The sequence below is a fragment of the Amphiura filiformis genome, chromosome 10 (genome assembly GCF_039555335.1).
Source record: "Amphiura filiformis chromosome 10, Afil_fr2py, whole genome shotgun sequence".
Taxonomy (NCBI): domain Eukaryota; kingdom Metazoa; phylum Echinodermata; class Ophiuroidea; order Amphilepidida; family Amphiuridae; genus Amphiura; species Amphiura filiformis.
In genome coordinates, this window is record NC_092637.1 from 30,949,312 (window position 1) to 30,969,946 (window position 20,635).

Sequence of the window (20,635 nt, forward strand, 5' to 3'; positions counted from 1 at the left end):
TTTATTGCACATTCTAGGGAAGCGTGGTTACCTTTTTAAAATAACCGAGTGAGAGGGTTTTCAAGAAAATATTTTTCCTGTCAAAACTGAAGCATCCTCTGTATAAAAGAAAATATGAATATTAACTGCACATCATATATAACGATTCGTGATACCCAATTGTGGCACATTTGATGTCGTTTGAGAGGCAGAGAATTTTATTTCAATTTTATATACGCCAAAATATTTTTCTAATTGAGCGAGAACGGCGATAGAAAAAACGTTGAAAATTCCATGTATAAATGACATTAGACCCAACAAATGATTACTGTTTCGTTTTTATGGTAATCTAATCTTTTATTTCCTGAAATAAAATTATGGGTCTAATGTGGGTTAATTGTATAATTGATGAAAACATCGACGTGTATAAAAGAAGCTACAAGAAAAATGGTAGGCAACGCCACATTGATAATCAATGTATACGGCGAGTTCGTAGCGCACGTGTGAATCAAAATCGATATACTATTGTCCCGACTATTGTGCGTGTATAGCCTCATTTATAACACGTAGTTATCAACAATTGAGCGCTATTAATACACATTAATGTTTTTAAACAAATAAAATTCCAAAATATGGTACGTTTTCTGTCTTTGCTTGTCACTTGGTATGTTGAAGTAATGAAGTTGCGATTATATTTTAAAATTTTCATCATGACACCATCAAGCCTGATAGCCGAGCGGTCTAAGGCGCTGGTGTTATGTTAATATCGTATAGGAGTACATTATAGAGGCTGAGTGCAGCGTGGGTTCGAATCCGCCGGCGCCTCTGACAAAATAAATTTCATTTAATTTTTTTAAATTTCATATTATGTTAGGGAAATGTGGCTGGGAGAATGTATGTATGGCGAAGAGTGGTGTGTTTCCATACCATTTAAAGTTAGAGTTACTTGCCCACTGAAGCATGATTAATAGCTGCTAGTATTGCATAACATGATTTCTACATTGTAAAGCGTTTTCTATAGTGTGCACAGAAAAAACAGAAAAAAAGTAACCTCCTTCGACGAATAAATATTACTATAGTCTGGTCAGTACAAACATCGCAGAACCACTAGGCCACTTTTTTGGTAAGTTACACAGCTGAAGTTGTTATAGTATTGAGATACAACAAGTTCATGTTATAAACAGGAATATGTTCCTTTGGTAAAAAATTCTAATTAGAATAATAAGATAATTATATGAAATACCATAAAGACATCATGAAATTGGAACAGATTGAGGAAAGATTTATACTGTTGAACTAAATTAAGGTATTTGAAAAGAGAAAAGAAAAAAAGAATAACGTGCACGAGTTTCACAAATGCCTAAATCTGTGGTATACAATGCTATACCTTTATGTTCCGGGGTAGATCGTTGATTCGGTAATTCTATTTCTGACTTTTGCAGCTATCAGCCTGAAATTGAAGTACCTTTAATATTCGTTAACGAACCCTTTGAGGAAGCAAGAAACTAATTGAAATTCATACACTCCTAGATAGTGAGAACCAATCAGAGCAAGCGTTAGTAAATTACCAACCGTGCATAAATATTGTATAATTGCACGGGTGCGCACTCCGCGTAGTACGCGCAGTCCTTTCTTATGGGTGGATGCATTTATATTTGTTTGCATTTTCCAACATTTTTAGTGCCAATTTTAGTCGCGTACGAAATACGTTAATAAATGCGTATCACTTGTTGCTCGAGAAATTGTACAAAATAATACACTTGTACTGAGATGTTGATGCGTCTAATGCACGTGTGGGATACACATACACACACACCCCGCGGATCGCACCATATTACAACCGCGGGAGTAACATGCATGGGCGCTAGTAGTAAAGTCCATTTTTCTATGCTTTGCCTCACTTGTTCGGCTCAAAATTAAAAGGGGACATATTTGACAGTAAAAGCAAACATTTTATGGAAAATAAATACTAATCTATTTTTACAGAAATGTTATAATGTGGCTTTAAATAAGGGCATGATACCATCTAATGAAAAGTACCTATAATCCATTATATGCGCATGTTTAGCGAGCAGGGACACATTATACGGAAAGCACCTTGGCTGGCGACATGGAGGAAAACAATGGATATGCATAATCAGCTTTATTGTTTTATACTTTCTAGGCATGTTACAACCTCTAGCCCCACACATTTTAGAAAGCAACTCATAAGTAAAAGTATATATACTCTTACAGGGTCTGATCCATCCAACATCAATTGTCTTCCTTCCTGAGAAGAAAATCATGAGGGTTATTGTGAAAAAGCGGCTCAAGAAGATTTGCTTCATCCTATTTGTCATCATGTTTGTGGGATGTTACTTTGGTTACGGGAAGAGACCAGTTGCACCAGAACTAATCAAGTTGAGGGAGATGAGATTGAATTTGACTCACCATAGTTACGCGGAGAGACCAATAGCACCAGAACCGATCAAGAATTATCCCAGTGGTCGTTTTTATAAATTGAGATTGAATTTAAGTTCAGTTGTACCAGTAAGTCAGTAGTATCTATACACACAAATAAATACCTGCAAACAAAAAATTCGCGGACACATCATTTTTACATGTGAAGTGTGGTTTTTAATTCAGCCCTAACAGAACCAAACATCAAAAATAATCGGAATAACTACCATAGCAATAGGTTCAAATATTTTTTGAATATATCGCGCTGCACTACAAGCAGGTTGCATTCATCACATGTGTTTGTCAATCTTACAGGTGCGACCGTGCGAGTGATCAGCATGATATGAATATTATCTAGAATTACGATCCAGGTCTTTATCACTCCTCTTTGACATCTATTGTTTAATGAAGAGGTAGTGCGTGGACGTACTAGTTCAGTACGATTAAAAAAATGGTAAATGGTTTAACCTATTGCTATGGTAGTTAATCATATTATAACGTCACTTCGACCGCAAATTCACAAAATATCTTCAAGCACGGGTATCCCACGTGAAGCGATTAGGTCATCATGTGAACAGTCATATGGCCAAGGAAAGCTTGGCCAGCCAAGATAGATCCCTGTGGCAAGGCATGGGTGTGTGCATGTCTGGCACCCGAGGGGTACCTGGTTCAAAACCGCGTCCAAGAAGGGGTTCGTAGGGACGCCAACATTGGTGTTTAAACATACCTCATTATTTTATTAAAAGGGCATTTCGTGATCCACAACATCCCCCCCACACACCCCCACCCCCTCCCACACACACCCCTTACTCCTTTAATCTAGAAAAGCTTAAAAACCCATTCAGTGATCCCAGTGCAAATGTAAAAAAATTAAAATTGCTTATAAATAGCTTAAAAGTGAAGGGTAAATCATTCAAATTGTCATTTGGTATTTTTGAAATGACAAATTTGGCAAAAACGAAGAAAACAGCAGTACTGACGAAGTTGAAGCCCCATTCAAATACACGTAACTAATCTAGATACTGTCAGTGTCTAAATTACAGATTCGTGTAAAATGTCTTATTTTGTCTTAAATACACAGCTTTCGGCTGAACCACTCGCAGGCTATGTTAGCACATCTATGACAATGACAAAGGTACCAAAATCTGAATTTTGATGATTTTTACGATCGTCCGTATGAGCATATCACTGAATGGGCATTTAAGGAATATTATTAGATTATTGTAATGTTTTCTAAGAAAATACAACACAATCTTTCGAATTTGTCATTTCTTATCCTTTATAGAGCGTTTCGACTGACCAACATGACCAAGAATGCAATTTGCTACGTTTTGACCCATCAACAAAGCCAGACAAACATGTAACATGCAAACGCGTGAAGCCATTGAAGGATTCTTGCAATATTGCAGCCGATTTATTTTTGTCACAACCAGCAGAAACCTGTTCTTACCAAAAAACGTATAACATTTGTGAGGTTATTAAGGTGAGCAGTGCATATGGCTCTTTATCATTACAATTTAAAGGTGGGTAGCCTGATTGACAGTCTCATCCCCAACATCAAAATGCAGATTTTGGTATCAGGTGAAAGCTCATATTTTTCTCATTAACATATTGAAATTCAAATCCAGTAATTTATAAAGTTTTATTGAGGAATGCTTGATATTCATGCATGTTACGTGTACTCCTTTTAAATCATTGAAGTGACCAAACCACCTCCGTGGTCAGAGTGAAGACCGGGCACATTTCTTTAAAAGAGCATATCTTCAAATGTCGTGAGTCGATTGAAATATTTCTTTCGGTTTATTAAAGCTAACGAATATAGGTTTCTTTACATACCAAATATACTTTTTTTTGGACACCCTGTATAATTCATGACAAATTCTGTTAAAAGTTGATGATTTTGATTTGTGGTATCATTGTACTAAAAGCTTTCAAAACAATATTTACTCTCAATGTACACAATCAAATCAAAGTTATGTTCTATTTATTCCAAATTGGCAATTTGTCTCACATTTTGTAGAGTGTAACACTTTTTCGGACCAATATGATATTTATGTGCACAATAGACCATTTCATATCAAGATCGGATAACCGCGCTATTTATCCAGTAAGCTAGGGGGTCAAATTGTACCCAAACTGGCGGACAAGAAATGTTATGAATTACTGTACCCTTTTGCGCCAAAATTCAGCTTATTTAGCCAATGTAAACATAGGGTCATCGGTTTAAATATATATTTTCCTAGCATATTGAGTTAACACCTTAGCTACTTGGATTTTCACAATAAGATACTAATGGAAAGAAATGATAAAAGATTCGTCATTTTTCGTTAATTATTTTTTTACAGAACGTTTTGTTTATGCATCTTCCACAGGTCAGTTTCTTACACAAGACATACCCCATATGCTTGATTGCACATTGAGTATCCTTGGCAAATAATTGACCGTCGAAAATTCATTTTAGTTTATGATGCCTGTTACACATTGGAGTCCGTACTGTATATGATGCTGAAGAGATACTTTTATGCGCGCGCGACATAGGAAATAATTTCATGATTCGGATTTTATTGGAATTACTCAGTATGAAAGGGTCTTTTAAAATGACTCTTATGACTCGTCTTTTGGAAGTTGCATATTTGCAGGACATTTAGTACATGTTTGCCATAATTCCAGCATTTTATATTAAGAGATAATAATAATTGGTATTTGCTACAACAGCAAGATCTTTGTTTATTTTCTTCCAATTTTAGGATGCAAAAGACACGCCATCAGCAAGATGTTCTCATTCGATGTGTAAGAATAGTTCCATTGTCTTAGGTATTGCCGATTGGAACCAAGGGATTGTAGAATGGAGTAAGATTCAAAATGCCGCTAAATTGGAGGCCCAAATCCAGAGCCTTGTGGAACAGCCACCAGAAAAACCAAACTTTGGGTTTTGTTTCATCAAGTGCATTGTCGTGGAACAGAAAAAAGTGGTGATTGACAACAAGGTGAAGAAGGAGTACGTTCACAGTAACGCGTCGCAGCTGTTACTACTCCCACCACAAATAGCTACGTCGAACTTGTCAGGCGCAAAAACATATAATGCGGTGAATATCAATCTGATTTGGTTGGATTCACTTTCTCATAGCCATTTTATGCGTTCAATGCCAGCTACGATTAAATCGTTAAAAACTATCCAGAGGCAAGAGACTGGTTATGTGTTTAGCTACAACTTATTCCAAGCGTTGAAGTACTTTACTCTTCCAAATTCGAGAGCACTATTCTCAGGTGAAGTAAGTAATCGAAACGGAAACATCCAAAGTCAACTGTTACTGGGAAGATATAAAAGAGGGGGTTATGCGACTTCTTGGTCAGACGATTTATGTTGGAAACACAAGTGGGGCCTTGCAAAAAAGCTTGGGACTGATGCTTCGAATTGGACAAAGATTAAAGACGCTATCCCACAAGCTGGTATTGATAGAATTGATATGACATTATCTGCTTGTGAAGCTCTTAATGGTCGTTCCTATTTTAATGTTCACAAGGAAATATGTTACAACGGAAAATCCCAGCAATTTTACATCTTTTCGTATTTAGCTGAATTGCAAAAACAGTTACAGAAACACGGTAAGCCATATTTTCACTATACGGAGACGAACGTCGCGCACGAAGATACCGGTCGGAGGATACAGACCTTTGATGAAGACCTTGCCAATTACTTGCGCTCATTATCAACCCAGAAAAATACGTTAACGGTATTACTTGCGGATCATGGCAATAATTATGGACGATTATTCTCGAAAACATTTGAAGCTGAAGTTGAAATGTACCATCCTATGTTAGTGATACATGCCTCAAAGGACTTGCCTCAAATAATTGGAGAAGATAAAATGACGGCATTGGCACTTAACCAGGATCGGCTTGTCAGCATACTTGATCTTCATTACGCTCTCCATACACTAGCTCCAGAGGGCAGCATTGAAGTGGCAACGGAGCATGCTAAGTATAATGTTGAACCGATGGGATTGTTCGCACCAATTGATGTCAATAGAACATGTGATTCAACCCCAATACTTGATCCTAATGGATGTATATGTGAAAGAAATAATACTAAATATGTTGCTAATGACACAAGACATATGATGTTAGCAGAATTTGCTTTAGGAGAGATAAACAATATGATACGAAGTCAGTTCCGAGCTAAACATCCTGATGCGGCGACTGGGTTTGGTTCATGCCAGAGACTGTCAGCAACGTGGTTTGGCAATGTGCGAGATACTTCTCTGACGGTAAGATAACCCATGTGAATTTTACAACTCAAAAATATAAAAGTATCAGACTTTTTAATTGCCAAATTGAAAACGTTAACCCTGTGTTAACCTTAATGGCCTTCATGATTGTGTATTTCATACTTTAGTTAAGCATCAAAATATGAAATGTACAATTACTTATTCATGCGTTTCAGAGTCTTAGTAGTTGGACTCTTGAAAGATACGGGGTGTCCGATAATTATACAAAGCTTATTATCAAGTTTTACCAAATGAGCTTTGGTTTTCTGCAAATTATAGCTCTCACATTGTAAACACTGAATGATGATTAAAAACACTCTTTCAAATATCACGACATTTGTTGGAACGTACTTTTATGAGACACCCTGTATTCACCAAGAGGCCACTTGCAGAATCATCAGACTCATTGGTAAAGGTGACAAGAGTCTAGTATCTGAGCTGCCAATCCACATATGCGTTAAATCTGGCTATACTACTGTATGTGTTTCAGTCAGAGCAGCACCACATCTGTTCTTCTGGTGCCCAGTACTACGAAGTCTTGTGCGCTGGGCACCGACCTGTAAGCTTGTGGCATTGCGGAACCAGTTTCTGAGTCTCCAGTAACGGCCTTGTCAGGGTATGTGACCCTTGGACGACCATGCCCAGCTCTCATATAATACTCCCCAGTCTCCCTGTACTTATGCACAACCCTCATCCCATCCCATCCTCAACCATTTGAAACGCCCTAGCAACTGCAACTTCCGTCATCTGTCTTCGAACAGCATCACAAGTCTCTAGCACCAATAATAATGCACAAAGACACTGGGTAGACATGAGGTGTTTTTCATATCCCTTCAGTCTTGTAGTTCAGAGTCCAGCTGACTGTTACTCTGAAACGCATGAATTGTAACAACTTACATTGTTTGGCGCCCTGCAGTTTGTAATACTCATTGTATGCATGTTGTCGCTGGGCGGGAAAACCTCATAATGTAATTCCAAAGGTCAAATGCAAAACCTCATAAGTTAAAAGTGGGCCCCAATTACAAAACCTCATATGTAACGATTTGGCCATATTGTGCGAGACCCAAAAAACGGTTGAAAATTAACAGGATTTACATAGAACATGGTGTTGCTCTTTTGAATGATTGCAGACATTTATGCACTTTACAGTTAAAAAGGAAGCACCAGAAAGTGTGTTGGGGCATTCTCTTCAAGTTGGCACACAACAATTGAACTTGAGTAAAATTGCACATCAAGAGGTTTTGTAATTGGGGCCCACTTTTTACATGTGAGGTTTTGTATTTGACCTTAGTAATTACATAATATTATGAGTTTTTTCCTGCCCAGCGACGATGTATCATTAAAATGGAAGATGATACTTCACAGTATACGCCAGAGCAAAGGGGGGCTTCCTTGTTGCAGACTACCATTACACACCGACATCGCCTGGCTAATAATTACATTGTACAGCAGAGACACTAAAATGAATACACGGGATTGATACACGTGAATGTGCTACGCACGATTTGATATTCAGACAATAAATCTTTGGATACCGGGGTAGAAAATGATGAATATCTCCCGTATTTTGTTTATTCTAAAGAAGCCATATTTTTTTCCTTGCACTTGAACATATGTGTTGAAAGGATATGATAGTCGTTAGCTTGCGTATTGAGAAAGAAGCGTGCGTATTGAGCTCAAAAACTGACAAATATTCTGATTTTATATGTGCCGAACTATAGCGCAGCGTAGGCTAGCTGCACTCACTCGTGGAGGCAGTCTAAATGCAGATGACCTCATGGCGTATACATACTCACTCACACACAGAGAGGTCAGCTACCAGGCTATTGTCAGTAGCCTTAGTCGGATGTCCCTTGGCTCATTATGCGTTTCAAAACTATTAAACAGGTCGGAAAAAATGGTCATGCGTGGCTGTGGATTCAACCTACCATGGCGATTTCTGACATGAAGATATCGGGGCGATGACACTGTGCATCGCACCCAAAGTCCAGCAGAAGTGCTTCGGAGATTCCGTCAGCAATACCCAAATGCACGTCCCCCTTCACGTGGCGCTATTTACAAAAATGTTGCGAAGTATCAGAGAACTGGAACGAGTCGCAATCTGAACAGAGAACATATCTTCCCGAACTGGAAGATATGCTGCTAATATCCAAGCAGTCCGTAACACTCTGCAGGCAGGGCAAGCAGGAGATCAAAATATTTGCCGTCGAAATGGACTTGGAATACCATCTGCAACTTATACTAACAATGAATGGTTCTTTTAAGGCGCAAAATCTTCCGTAGAACTCAGAGCGCGCAAAAACATGAAAAAGACAAACAAACAAAGAAGCTATTAATTCTGTGAATCTGGAAAAGCTTGACGAAAGAGATGGGATTTAAGCTGACGTTTAAATTGAGAAAGTGTGGGGATGTTACGAAGGTTGTTTGGAAGCGAGTTCCAAACAGTTAGAGCAGCAAAATGAAACGAGCGTTCACCGGCTGATTTAAAGCCTTAATGTACGATCTTTTTACAGAATATACCTTAATTTTTTTCAAAATTGATTTTTTGGCATAATTGTAATACTTACACATGTTCCAACTTAAATCTATGAGCAAACTGTCAAATTCGCCCTATTTGTAGTAAAAGGGGATGATTATGATAATATGTCGGAACGACTCGCAAATCGTAGTCTCCTACGAAACCAGTTTGGTTACGCTCCCTCCACGTATGGCTGCGTAGGAGACTAACTCTGAGGCCGTACTCGCCGTTCTTATCCAAAACGTGCGAGATATTTCGAGTGAAATTTATGATGTTGTTTCTATGCAAATTTCAAATGTTTTTCGTGTCCAAATGTATTGGGAACTTTCATGATGATTGCATATTAATTCTTTTATCATATTGGAAGAAAAAAATAAAAATTTAAAAATTTAAAAATATCGTACATTAAAGCCATATTATAACATTTCTGTAAAAATAGATTAGTATTTATTTTCCATAAATCGTAATAATAAAACACCGGTTCCATCATTTTATTCAAAATCTCGATTTTGACAAAACTACAGCACCTAATGACTTGATTTTTGCAGAGTATCTTTATTGACTAAAGTTCATTACAATCGTGTAAAAACCAGAATTTAAAAAAATGTTGAGGGCGTTCTCCTCAGCAAATGTTATAATATGGCTTTAAAGCTTAACCCGAGTAATTTTTTCAGAGGATGATGGAAGGCAGCGGGAAGTACAAAACGCAGATGACAGGTATGGTGGTAAAGTGCCATCGAAGTGACGGAAAGCCAGAACAGCAAGTTTAAATTGGATGCCCAATTCGATGGGCAGCCAGTGAAGCTCGATGAGGATTGGTGTAATATGCTCATGCTTTCTTTTTTGACAATAAGACGGGCCGCACAATTTTGAATTCGTTGGAGACGGTTTAGTTGATCAGCAGTGACACCTGTCAAGATTGAATTTCAGACATCGAGCCGCGACAGAATTATTGAATTAACCAGACATGATGTTGGTTTATCAGACAAGTAAGGTCGAATGCAGCCAATACGTCTCAAAGATAGAAATGAGGAACGGCATATATCACTGATATGTTCAGACATAGACAAAGTTTGATCTAATCGAACACCGAGGTACTTAACAGATTTTTGAAAGATGATATCAGAGTCCAAAATTTGTATATTATTATCTTCAATCTGGCTAAAACACGAGAAGCCGTACCAACGGTGAAAACCTCCGTCTTATCTGTGTTGAGTGCATTACTATCCATCCAACACAAAACAGCTTTAATACACTATTGAATGGACAGCTTAGTTGACACAAAGTCCTGAGGCATTGTGATATTTCGATGTCATCAGCGTACTTATGAAAATAACAATTGTACTGGATGATGACGTCGGAAAGTGGTTGTGAATATAATGTAAATAAAACTGAACCAAGTACGGAGCCTTGAGGGAACCCGTACAAAAGAGGGTGGGGATTGGAAATCGATCCATTGCCTCATTTCAAATATTTAGTTTTAGTTTTGGTTTTGGTTTTGGTCACGTGGTTTCCTATTGTCCTGCCTAACCACTTGAATCATGAGATATCGAACTCATTGTTTCTACCTTTTGTTTAAAACCGAACATTTGTGTCAGTCAGTTTCGGTTTTGGTTTCAGTTTCTTATAAGTGGTGTGAATCGTACAATTATTTGATTTGAAGTTACCTACTCTATGTATACAAAAGAAATGTTTAAATTTCGCAGTGCAATATTCACGAGGAGAGAAATCGAGCATGGTAATCTAAATTGAAAGACGTGGTTTACAAAACCGAATAAGCCTAGGCTAATTCACCTGTGAAAAAATATAGACCATCGAAATATTTGCATTCGACATCACAAAAGGGGCCACTATTAAATTGTATAGGTGCTATAAACAAAATCGATTCATGTCCTTAATCCCATGTACCAGAATCGATGGAAGGCCATTATATGACCTCTAATAACCTAATGACTTTTACTGAAGCAATTTTTACTGCAAAAGGTAGAAGATAGAGGGGAGAAGAGATTGTGGTGTGTGTGTGTGTGTGTGTGTGGGGTGGTTGGAGGACAAGGGGGCCCGGGATATGGGCCGGGAGAGAGAGAAACAGATGAGAGAGAGCATTGGAAGTGAAAGAGAAGGGGGAGAAGAGTTCGAGATGAAGATATCGAAAGTAGGGGAGGAGGAGGGGGAAGGGGTAATTTAGGGAAGAGGTGGTTATATAGGGAGGGGAGCCCCCTCTTAAAGAGGTATGGGTTGTGCTTCCCGGGGATAATAAACTAATTAATAATCAAATCATCTCCATGCATCGTTTATGTTTCATACAAACAAAACAAATCCCCCACCCCGCCCCATACGCGCATGTATATGATTTCAAGGCCTAGAACTCGTGAGTGTAAATATATGCCACCTACCTTCGACAGAGAGCATCAACTGTCGTCCGCGGGATAGATTTCCGATATCAATCATGATAATAATTATGTTAGCACAATAGGCTATTGTATACTTCTGGTTATATACCCTATACTGTGTCCTCCCAGCATAATAGTGTTATGATTGCAGACCAGATCAGCTCTACTTTTTAATCCCTTGATTTCTGGTTTCTGAACACAAGAGAAACCAAAACTAAATATTTGAAATGAGGGATTGACAATCACAGATTGGAAACGTTGAGAAACATAGGATGTAAACCAATTAAGTACGCCTTTGAGTTAGGGGTTGGTAATCATTTACTGACCGCAACCATGCCGACCATTGCCAATGTTGGGCCAATGTCTTGTTATCTTGGTTAACTATCATAAAGCAGAATCCATGGTAGACCTATATGATAACTCATAATATGGAATATTTTTTTCGCAAAATTCCACGACTGGTATGGACGGAGTCTGCATAAACCGCACAGGCTAAATATTAATCGTGGTGTGTCGGGACATGGTGTAAAATAATTGTTTTATAGAAAACATGTTTTCCATAAGTTCAAATTGTGGTGCTCATAATGTAGCGAATTTACCTAAAACGGCGGATTTGGGAAGGCTTTGTGGGGTACACAATTTCGGACTTTATGCAACATTGTTCTGTTATTATCAAATTTATAGGGGTCTGAGGTGATAATCCGCCATTTTAGGCTAATTCGCTACATTATGAGCGCCATAATGTAAACTAATGGAAAATACATTTTCTGTCAAACAATTATTATACACAATCTCCCGACACACCCCAATTAATATTTAGCCCGTGCGGATCACGCCTTCCAGACCAGTCTTGGAGTTTTTCGAAAAAAAATATTCCAATACTATTAAATAACGGAAAAATGCTTTATGTGAATACAGACAAAATTAAAGTCAAATCGAACAAGTGTTATGTCCCTGCAAACATATCCGTTGCAATTGTTTCATCCTCATTGAATTATAATCACTTTTATTTTGTACAAACCACAGGGCGCGGTAAGCACACAGCTAGCTATTTACGTACCTGCTGGCAATAATGCGAGTCAAGACGAAGATGTGTTCTGGGTTACCGTACTTAAGTCCGACAAGTACAAAATGAATCTGACCGACTACAAGCGCATATCCAGATACGGTCCATACAAAGAATGCGCAGATGACGGTGTTGACATCAAACTTTGCATATGTTCATTGATTCGACCAATCAGCAGGCCAGATTACATGACCATCCCATCGTGGCATTCATGGTTGCCAGATGTGTTTCAGCAAAACACTACCACTAAAGCGTTGGGTAACAGCAACTGCCTATTCATATTTCAACGAATAACAAAATCGGGTATGACCGTGGAGGCCTCATCGGAGTGCTCAAAGAAATCATATTTCGTGGAAGTTAAAGCAGATATTCTTAATAATGTTTTCACTACGTTGCCATTGCCGTATCGTGTAATGCTGAACCCGGGTGATATGGTATTCCTTTTAGTGTTTATTCCAAAAAATCAAAACGCCAAATGGACATTCAGATGTAAAGCGAATATATTGAGGGAGGAGGCATTTGGGGCGGGCAACTCCCACTGGTAAGAAACAACATAGGCAAAAAAGGAAGAAGCGGCAGAAGATTAAGGTGCGGCAATATATTTTTATACTGATCCGTGTGGGTCGGTTTCCTGTAGATTTATATTTTCAGCGTGCCGTCCCCTTGGACATGTTGGGCGACTGTGTGAGTGTCAAGAAACGACAAGACAACAAGTGACCTATAACTTTCCTCGCCTTCTATCGTAAACTTGTTTTTTGAAATAAGAACACTTTTGATGTATGAAATAAGAAAATCTTGTTTGCATATATATATCGTATATTAAGGGGTAGACATTTATATTCCCTGGACCTTTGGAAAGGTATTGCTTCTGTGAAATTTTGGCCCGAAATTATGCTCCAGGAGCATTCTCCTGCTCGTGGAGCATGAATAATCTGGAGTAATATTCTAAGTCCAACATGCTCCAGGAGCATGTTTTGAATGTACACTGCTCAAGCATATTTGTTATAAGCTCCTGGAGCATTGTGCATTCAAAACATGCTCCTGGAGCATGTTGGACTGGATATTACTTCAAATTATTCATGCTCCAGGAGCATATACTGCCAGAGCAGCTGCTCCTGGAGCATAATTTAGGGCCAAAATCTCACAGAAGCACAGGTGTTACCATTTACGGTATATCTGTGTGAAAATTGAGGGCGCTATTGTTTTTAATTAATTTATATTCCTCTTGTTTTTTAAAAAGCTTTAGAAAATTGTATATTTTAAGGCCAGCATACAGGCGAAGAAATGTTTTCAGATATTTGTAAATTAAAAGAAAAACAATTAAAAACCGTATATAGAATAATAATTACAAACAAAAACTGAAAGGAAATTGATGTTTAAACTAGCTCAAAATTATTATGTGTATTTTTATATGTATATGCCGTGATTCGATGATAAGCATATGCCTATTAACGAGTTGCTCGGATAAAGCTGAATTTATACTCGCTCGCTATTGCAGAAAATCGATTCTCACGCATGCTTAGTGTTTACTTACATTTCCAGAGCGTCAAGCCGATCAATCGATTCAAATCTGAGGCAAAAACGACGTCGCTTTTGCAAGTTGAAGAAATCTCAACTTCCCAGCGATATCGCTTGACACGTGAATGCGTCAACCAATCATATACAACCAACTGGATATATTATTTTGCTATTTTATTTACCTTCTCGATTATTAATTTTTGGTGATGAAATATTTTCAAGCAATAATTATTGACAGCAATTGGTGTTTTAAAAATGTATTTTGTGGCATTTAGAATAATTTTAATTGTTGTCTGCAATCGCTATCGCCGTGATAAGTATTAATGCAAAAGCGACAAGCGATGCATCGCAAAAATTTTTAAATTCCAAAAGCGTTTAATCTGCGTCTTAATCTTAAGACGATTTTTTACGGTAGTTTGTTAAATTTTTTTATTGTTTTTCTTTTAAGATATTTGTAAATTTAAAAAAGTAAAGGTTTAAACATAATAATAACAGCCATCGTATAATTTACTTTTACTGTTTCTACTATAATTATATAAACTTTTTATAACCATTTATTAGTATTTTGATGTAATAAATATCAGTAAAATTAATATATATATATAAGTGATAGTGAAATGATTATAAATGGAGATTTGATCCATAAAATATAGTAGGATAAATTTAAGATGATTAAAAGATGCATTGAGGTGGTTCCGAGTTGATAGATAATACACTGTAAAGTAGTATAAAATTGTACAGTCAAAAGAGGTCTTGTAGAAAGGTCAGAGCTAGTGTACTTACACTGCAAACACAAAACGTTTCTAAAACATTTTAAACATGATATACGAGGGGTGGTCAAAAAGTTCGTAGAACTCGGTATGCTACTTTGTCGCACGGTATTAAGTTTTGTCTCATTTGATAGCTTGTTCCTTCAAAACATTACTGCAAAGATATTTGCATCACTGTATATGGGCAGGACACTCTTTAGAGGAAGCCTATCTCCATGAATTCACAGGTACTACCAGAAGTGAATACAGTGTCATGATGGAAATTCCTCCGGACGGTGGTGAAAACTGAAATGTGCAGTTGCTGAAAATGGTTATAAAGTCCTTGATATTAAACAGCAACGAAATGCTTCTTAGAGTTCAAAAATGGAATGAGCGTCCTTGAAGATCATCCAAGGTCCAAAAGACTTGCTTACGTCACCATTAATGATATACGGGCTGATACAGTGACATTGGTAATAAATAAAGAACCAAACAAGGAAGATGAGATGCCACAAAGTATAACAACTCTGATGAAAGTGTTTAAAATAAATTCCAGTGTGTCTTCTAGATGGAGGTCCGTGAATCTTCATGTAAAAAAATGATGCTAGTTGACTTAATCGGGTCCACACCTGCTATACACCTAGAATGAGGACCGACACAAGTTTCATAATATGTATTTAGCTAAAGGTGATAAGACATACATTAATCACTGGAATTATGAGTCCATTCAGTGGAAGCACCTGGATCTCCCACCCCTAAGAAGATAATCACTCGATCACATAGGTCAAGGTCTTCATAGCTGCTTTCTGAGATTCAGGGAAAGTCTTGATGACACATCATTTGCCAAATGAAAGTATAATAATAGGCACATATCATACAATTTTGATAGCAAAATTGAGGCAAGCCATCAGGTGAAGAAGGTTGATGGTAGGAATGGGTCTGTTCTCGGATTGTGTCCTGCACATTATTCTCAGTTTGTCAAGCTGCCATTCGCGACAGAGAGGTCAGATAATTAAAACAACAATATTGTGGTCTAGGCATGGCCCCCAGTCAGCAAAATATATTTTAGAACTTTAAGTCCCACCTTCATAATATCAGGTTTGATGGTGATCAATGCTGGTATGCCTTCACTGAAGAATGGCTCATGGAGACTTCCATTTAGATGACATAGAATGTATCAAGGAACATTGAGATGGGTGCATTAAGGTATGCAATGACCATGTTCAAAAGTGAGATAGAAATAATTTGGCTAGTACTCTTTGAAGTACCTTGTTCTACGAACTTATTGACCGCTCCTCGTATCTTTGGTTTTGGTTTAGATAAAAACGTTTTAATAACATAAAATGTCGGGTTATATAAAGGTCATGAAAACGTTTTAAATCTTTCTATGAAAACACACTAGAACAATATTTTTAAAATGTTTTCAAAATAATATAGTAAAACATTTTTGCGAACATTGTTTGCCAAATATTTTGATAAACATTTAAATGTTATAATTTTTTGCGATAAGTTATCAATAAATGTTTTGAATGTTATGAAATGGTTTTATACCCTCTATTTATCCTTTATTTATACCTGACTATTAAACGTTTTCTGGCAACCTTTTCAAACCTTTTGCGAATAATGCGAAAACATTTTGTGTTTGCTGGGTATATAGCTGATAAAAGTGGGAATGTATATGGGATAGGTGGAGAGTGAGAATAAAATCAAGTTATGTGAATAAAAGACAATTCTGGTAACAGGGATGCAAAGAAACGATGCAAAGTACAGTGTATTTGTGTTATAGGGCTGGGTCGTACTAAAGGATGGTACCAAATTACCAATTACCAAAAACCAAATTACGGAAACTATAGGTAAACATAATCACAAGGTTGCAAACAGTCCATAAAACAAAGCATCATAATTCTCTTTTTAGAAGGGTGGCTCTAAAAAGAGCCGTTGAAATATATCTCAAAAGATGGGTTTACATGTTCAATCGCATGCCATCTCCCCAGGATTGTAGGTGATACTCTCTTTTAAGATGATCTTGTCTTCCATACAGTCTATGACGTTTGGAAGGTGTTTGATAACTTTTTTGTGCAGTTTCAGTTTTCATACTTGTTGGTAGTAGATTTTCATTCCACAGGCAGAACATGAGGGAATGGTGTGGTACCTGGAAGAAGTGTAAGACTGTGTGCCGGGACTGGGTATAGCTGGCATCCATTTTGGACGGATTTGCTGATGATGAAGACGGAGATTGCAGTCTAGAAAAGACTTGGTCTTGTCCCGGTTGAATTTGATCAGATCTGGTATCGCACCAGACGGACGTTTTCAAGTGTCAAACGTTACACTGGTTGAGCTGATGGTATATAGACAATTTACCATGAGAAGAAGAAGAAGAATATTGACCGCTTTTAAGATCACCTTTGTCATCTAAAAGAAAATAATAACCTACGACGAAATGCGTGGAGAGGTGGCAATGATCAAATTATCTGTTGAGCAAAATAATAATTCATGATGTAGGCCTATTTGTACTAATATTCATAAATTGAATACATCCTCCATGTACACCCATTAATTTCATTTTGTAGGAAAGTAACCTCAGACATGTTGGTAACAAGTCATTTTTGTCAAGTCCAAGTCATTTTGTCTAAGTCACAAGTAAGTCAAGTCATTTTGCAAGTTGCAAGCCAAGTCACAAGTCGCTCGAGTGCAAGTCACACGTCTCGAGTCTACAACTGCGAAATTTACTTTCGTGTAGTTCCTACGGTACGAGCGTACGGCAAGTATGCACCAAGACAGAAATTACCGCGCTAGTTTTTCCAGGGATATGAGACCATGCCAAGAAACCATGTTTATCGATGAAAATCCTTCTTCCTTGATCGACAAAACAGCTTTTTGGATCAAGAAATCAGGTGGGTTTTTTTAATTAAGACACCAGGATCTTCACCGAGGAAACCAGTCTTCTCTTTTATTGCACAAAAAACTTGCCATGCGAGTGAGCGGTTTTGCCGTCTCTGTTAGTTCCATTAAGCCATGCCCGCACACCACTTGGTAAAACCTAATTTTGAGTCCAAAGGACGCCCCCTGGTCAAAAGTGTTAAAGAGCTGGTAAAATTTACACATTGCTTTAGATCAGCCAATATGCTGGCGAAGTTATGTAATAATCGGATTAACTACCATAGCAATAGGTGAAACACTTTTTGAATATAGACGAATCTAAATTCACGCATTCCTACACCTGACTAGCAGCCTTTAGTTGGGTAGCCGTCGGCTACAATGCACTCAAAATGTGAAATGATTCGGCCTTGGCGGAAATTTTAAACTGCATTCCATCACCCGTTTTACACCTTTCATAATAATCGGATTAACTACACGCGGTATCTATGCTTTGATGTACTTCTCGTCCTTGCATCTTCTCTAGGTGTTAGGCGGCTTTTGTTTGCACAATTACAGAGACAGCAACATGGCGGACAGTGCAACAAGCTAGCTCAGTCGTACCGGCGTACAATCCGAGCCGTTTTATCACCATTCAACGATTTAATGAAGCACTAAATTGACATTTATAACTCAACGGAAGTGACTTGGATTATTTATATGTCATCGGTATGTTGGTTTATGCTATAATTTTCCTGTAATATTCTGTTATAGACTGCTTGTGTTGCCCGCCACATTCAATTCTTCAGTTACCGCTCGTGTACATAATTCGTCTCCATTGCTTTTGTTTGCGTGCTCTTCGGTTGATTAAGGACTGTTATTACTTGCACGTCCGTCACGTCGCCGCTGCACACGATACGCCCAGTTGAACGTAGAACGCTCTTCGGCTGATTTGAGACTAACATTTAGGTGTACGTGTTCAATATGGATGAAATGGCTAAGACTTTGATTTTAATTAGGGCAGATATGAAGCAAAACCATCTAAGCTTGTCCCAGCAAATTAATGATGTGAAGTCCGAACTGTCCGAGATCAGAACCGAAGTTGCTGATCTAAAACTTAGCCTGGAGCACGTCGATAACGAGGTCGTAACAATACGGGATGAAACCATTCCTACCCTTCGCAAAGATCTTATGAAAGAAATTAAGACATTGAAAGATCAGCGCGTGGAGGCTGAACTCTACAGCAAAAAAGCAAATTTGCTGTTTTATGGCATTGAAGAAACACATGGAGAGGATTGTGAGAGCACAGTACGCAACTTCTTGAAGAAGGAGCTTCGCCATGAGCAAGCTGATACCATGCTTTTTGCAAACACTCATCGCCTCCCAACACGAGCTACAAATGGGAAACCGAAGCCGATTATTGTAAAATTTGTACAAATGAAAGACCGCGACTCCATTCTGGGCCTAGCGTTTAACCTAAGTAACTCAAAGACTTCCAAGAAGTTTGGCATTTCACCTCATCTGCCGAAAGAAATGCAGCTCCAACGTCAAAACCTCCTTCCCGTCAAGAGACAAGCCATTGCAGCAGGAAAGAAGGCTGTCATCAAGACAAAGGGAACATTAGTTCAACTCTTCATAAATGGCAGGATCTATGATCCTATATTTGCACCATTTGATTCCACTAAATGACTTTTGCGTTACTATACTATCAAGCTTACTATTAAGTGTACTCCTTGATTCATACAGCCACTACAAATATAATCGTGGTGAAGTAATTTTGTTTAATGTTAACTTGCCTTCAAAACGTTTCTACCCCGAACTTTGAACTATTTACAGATTGTGAAGGCAGAAATGGTTAACTCAACCTTTTGGTTGAAATTTCATGTATTATCAACTTTTATGGATCTTGAACTATTATGGATGATATAATATTTGTGCATCTTTGAACTCTATTATGATGCTATAACTTGCTGCACTGTCATTATTACTGTTTATTGTTTTAAAGATTATGATCAATCTGTTTTTAATCTATGTTATTTACCAAATGTAGCTAAATAGTTATTCTTTGCTGCTCGATTGATGGACCGTTATGATGCTTTTTTTTTTTTTATAAATTTTTATATTGATTCGATCGTCTTCTGTAGCATGTGTTTGCTTCTGTTGGTGGTACGTATTTGCTCCCCATTCACGACGACATACCATGGGCTGCTCAGGTCCATGCGAAGCACGAGGAACGGTCCGTCCATCGAGTTTGATATATTCTTTTCTATTTCAACCCGTGTTTTGTTTTGTAAAATTGCTCTTACCCGATTCGTTGAACATCTACAAATTTTAAGCCATGTTTTCATTTCCAACTTCCAATTTCAAATTTGCTTCAATTCATTCGAGTTTATTAACCGGCCCGGTCCGACCTAGTCCATGCATTTGTCTCGCCATCAGTGGTGCGCCAAATTGGCCCACATCCATTTTTGTTTAAATGTTATAGTTTTCTGTGTTATTTCATGTTGTATGTTGGCAAATGGATTTACTTTATTGCTTGCTATGATGATGATGTATGTATATAATGATATATATTGTTTATGTAATGATACACTCCTGCTCCTCTATTGTATACACTGTATGTTTATTACAATGAATAATGTGTTGTTTCAGGTTGAATTTCATTATGTTAAATAACTGCAACTCCTGTCACAAAAACATCCTACCCCATCAGTCTAATATTTTCTGTTGCCTATGTAATTCATTTTACCATACTAGATGCGTTTACACAGAAATAAGGGATAATGATGATTGGTTATGTTTCAATTCAGGTGTACAGGTGATTTATTTCCATTTAACCATTATGTAGACGA

The 20,635-nt window shown here is 37.7% G+C and overlaps 1 protein-coding gene across 1 annotated transcript; it reads left to right on the plus strand.

The window, feature by feature from the left end:
* Positions 1-2,262: 2,262 nt before the first annotated feature.
* Positions 2,263-13,537, plus strand: LOC140161795 (uncharacterized). Its single transcript, XM_072185093.1, has 4 exons — positions 2,263-2,508; positions 3,704-3,901; positions 5,166-6,686; positions 12,621-13,537. Exons 1-4 carry the CDS (start codon positions 2,263-2,265, stop codon positions 13,203-13,205), a joined length of 2,550 nt encoding a protein of 849 aa, XP_072041194.1. The 3' UTR covers positions 13,206-13,537.
* The last annotated feature ends 7,098 nt before the right edge of the window (positions 13,538-20,635 follow it).

What these genes read in the sequence shown, in the direction of transcription:
- LOC140161795 (XM_072185093.1), top strand. Translation starts at nt 2,263, where the DNA reads ATGAGGGTTATTGTGAAAAAGCGGCTCAAGAAGATTTGCTTCATCCTA. An exon ending in ATTTAAGTTCAGTTGTACCA is followed by an intron (nt 2,509 to 3,703) that starts GTAAGTCAGTAG and finishes TATCCTTTATAG; the next exon opens with AGCGTTTCGACTGACCAACA. An exon ending in ACATTTGTGAGGTTATTAAG is followed by an intron (nt 3,902 to 5,165) that starts GTGAGCAGTGCA and finishes TTCCAATTTTAG; the next exon opens with GATGCAAAAGACACGCCATC.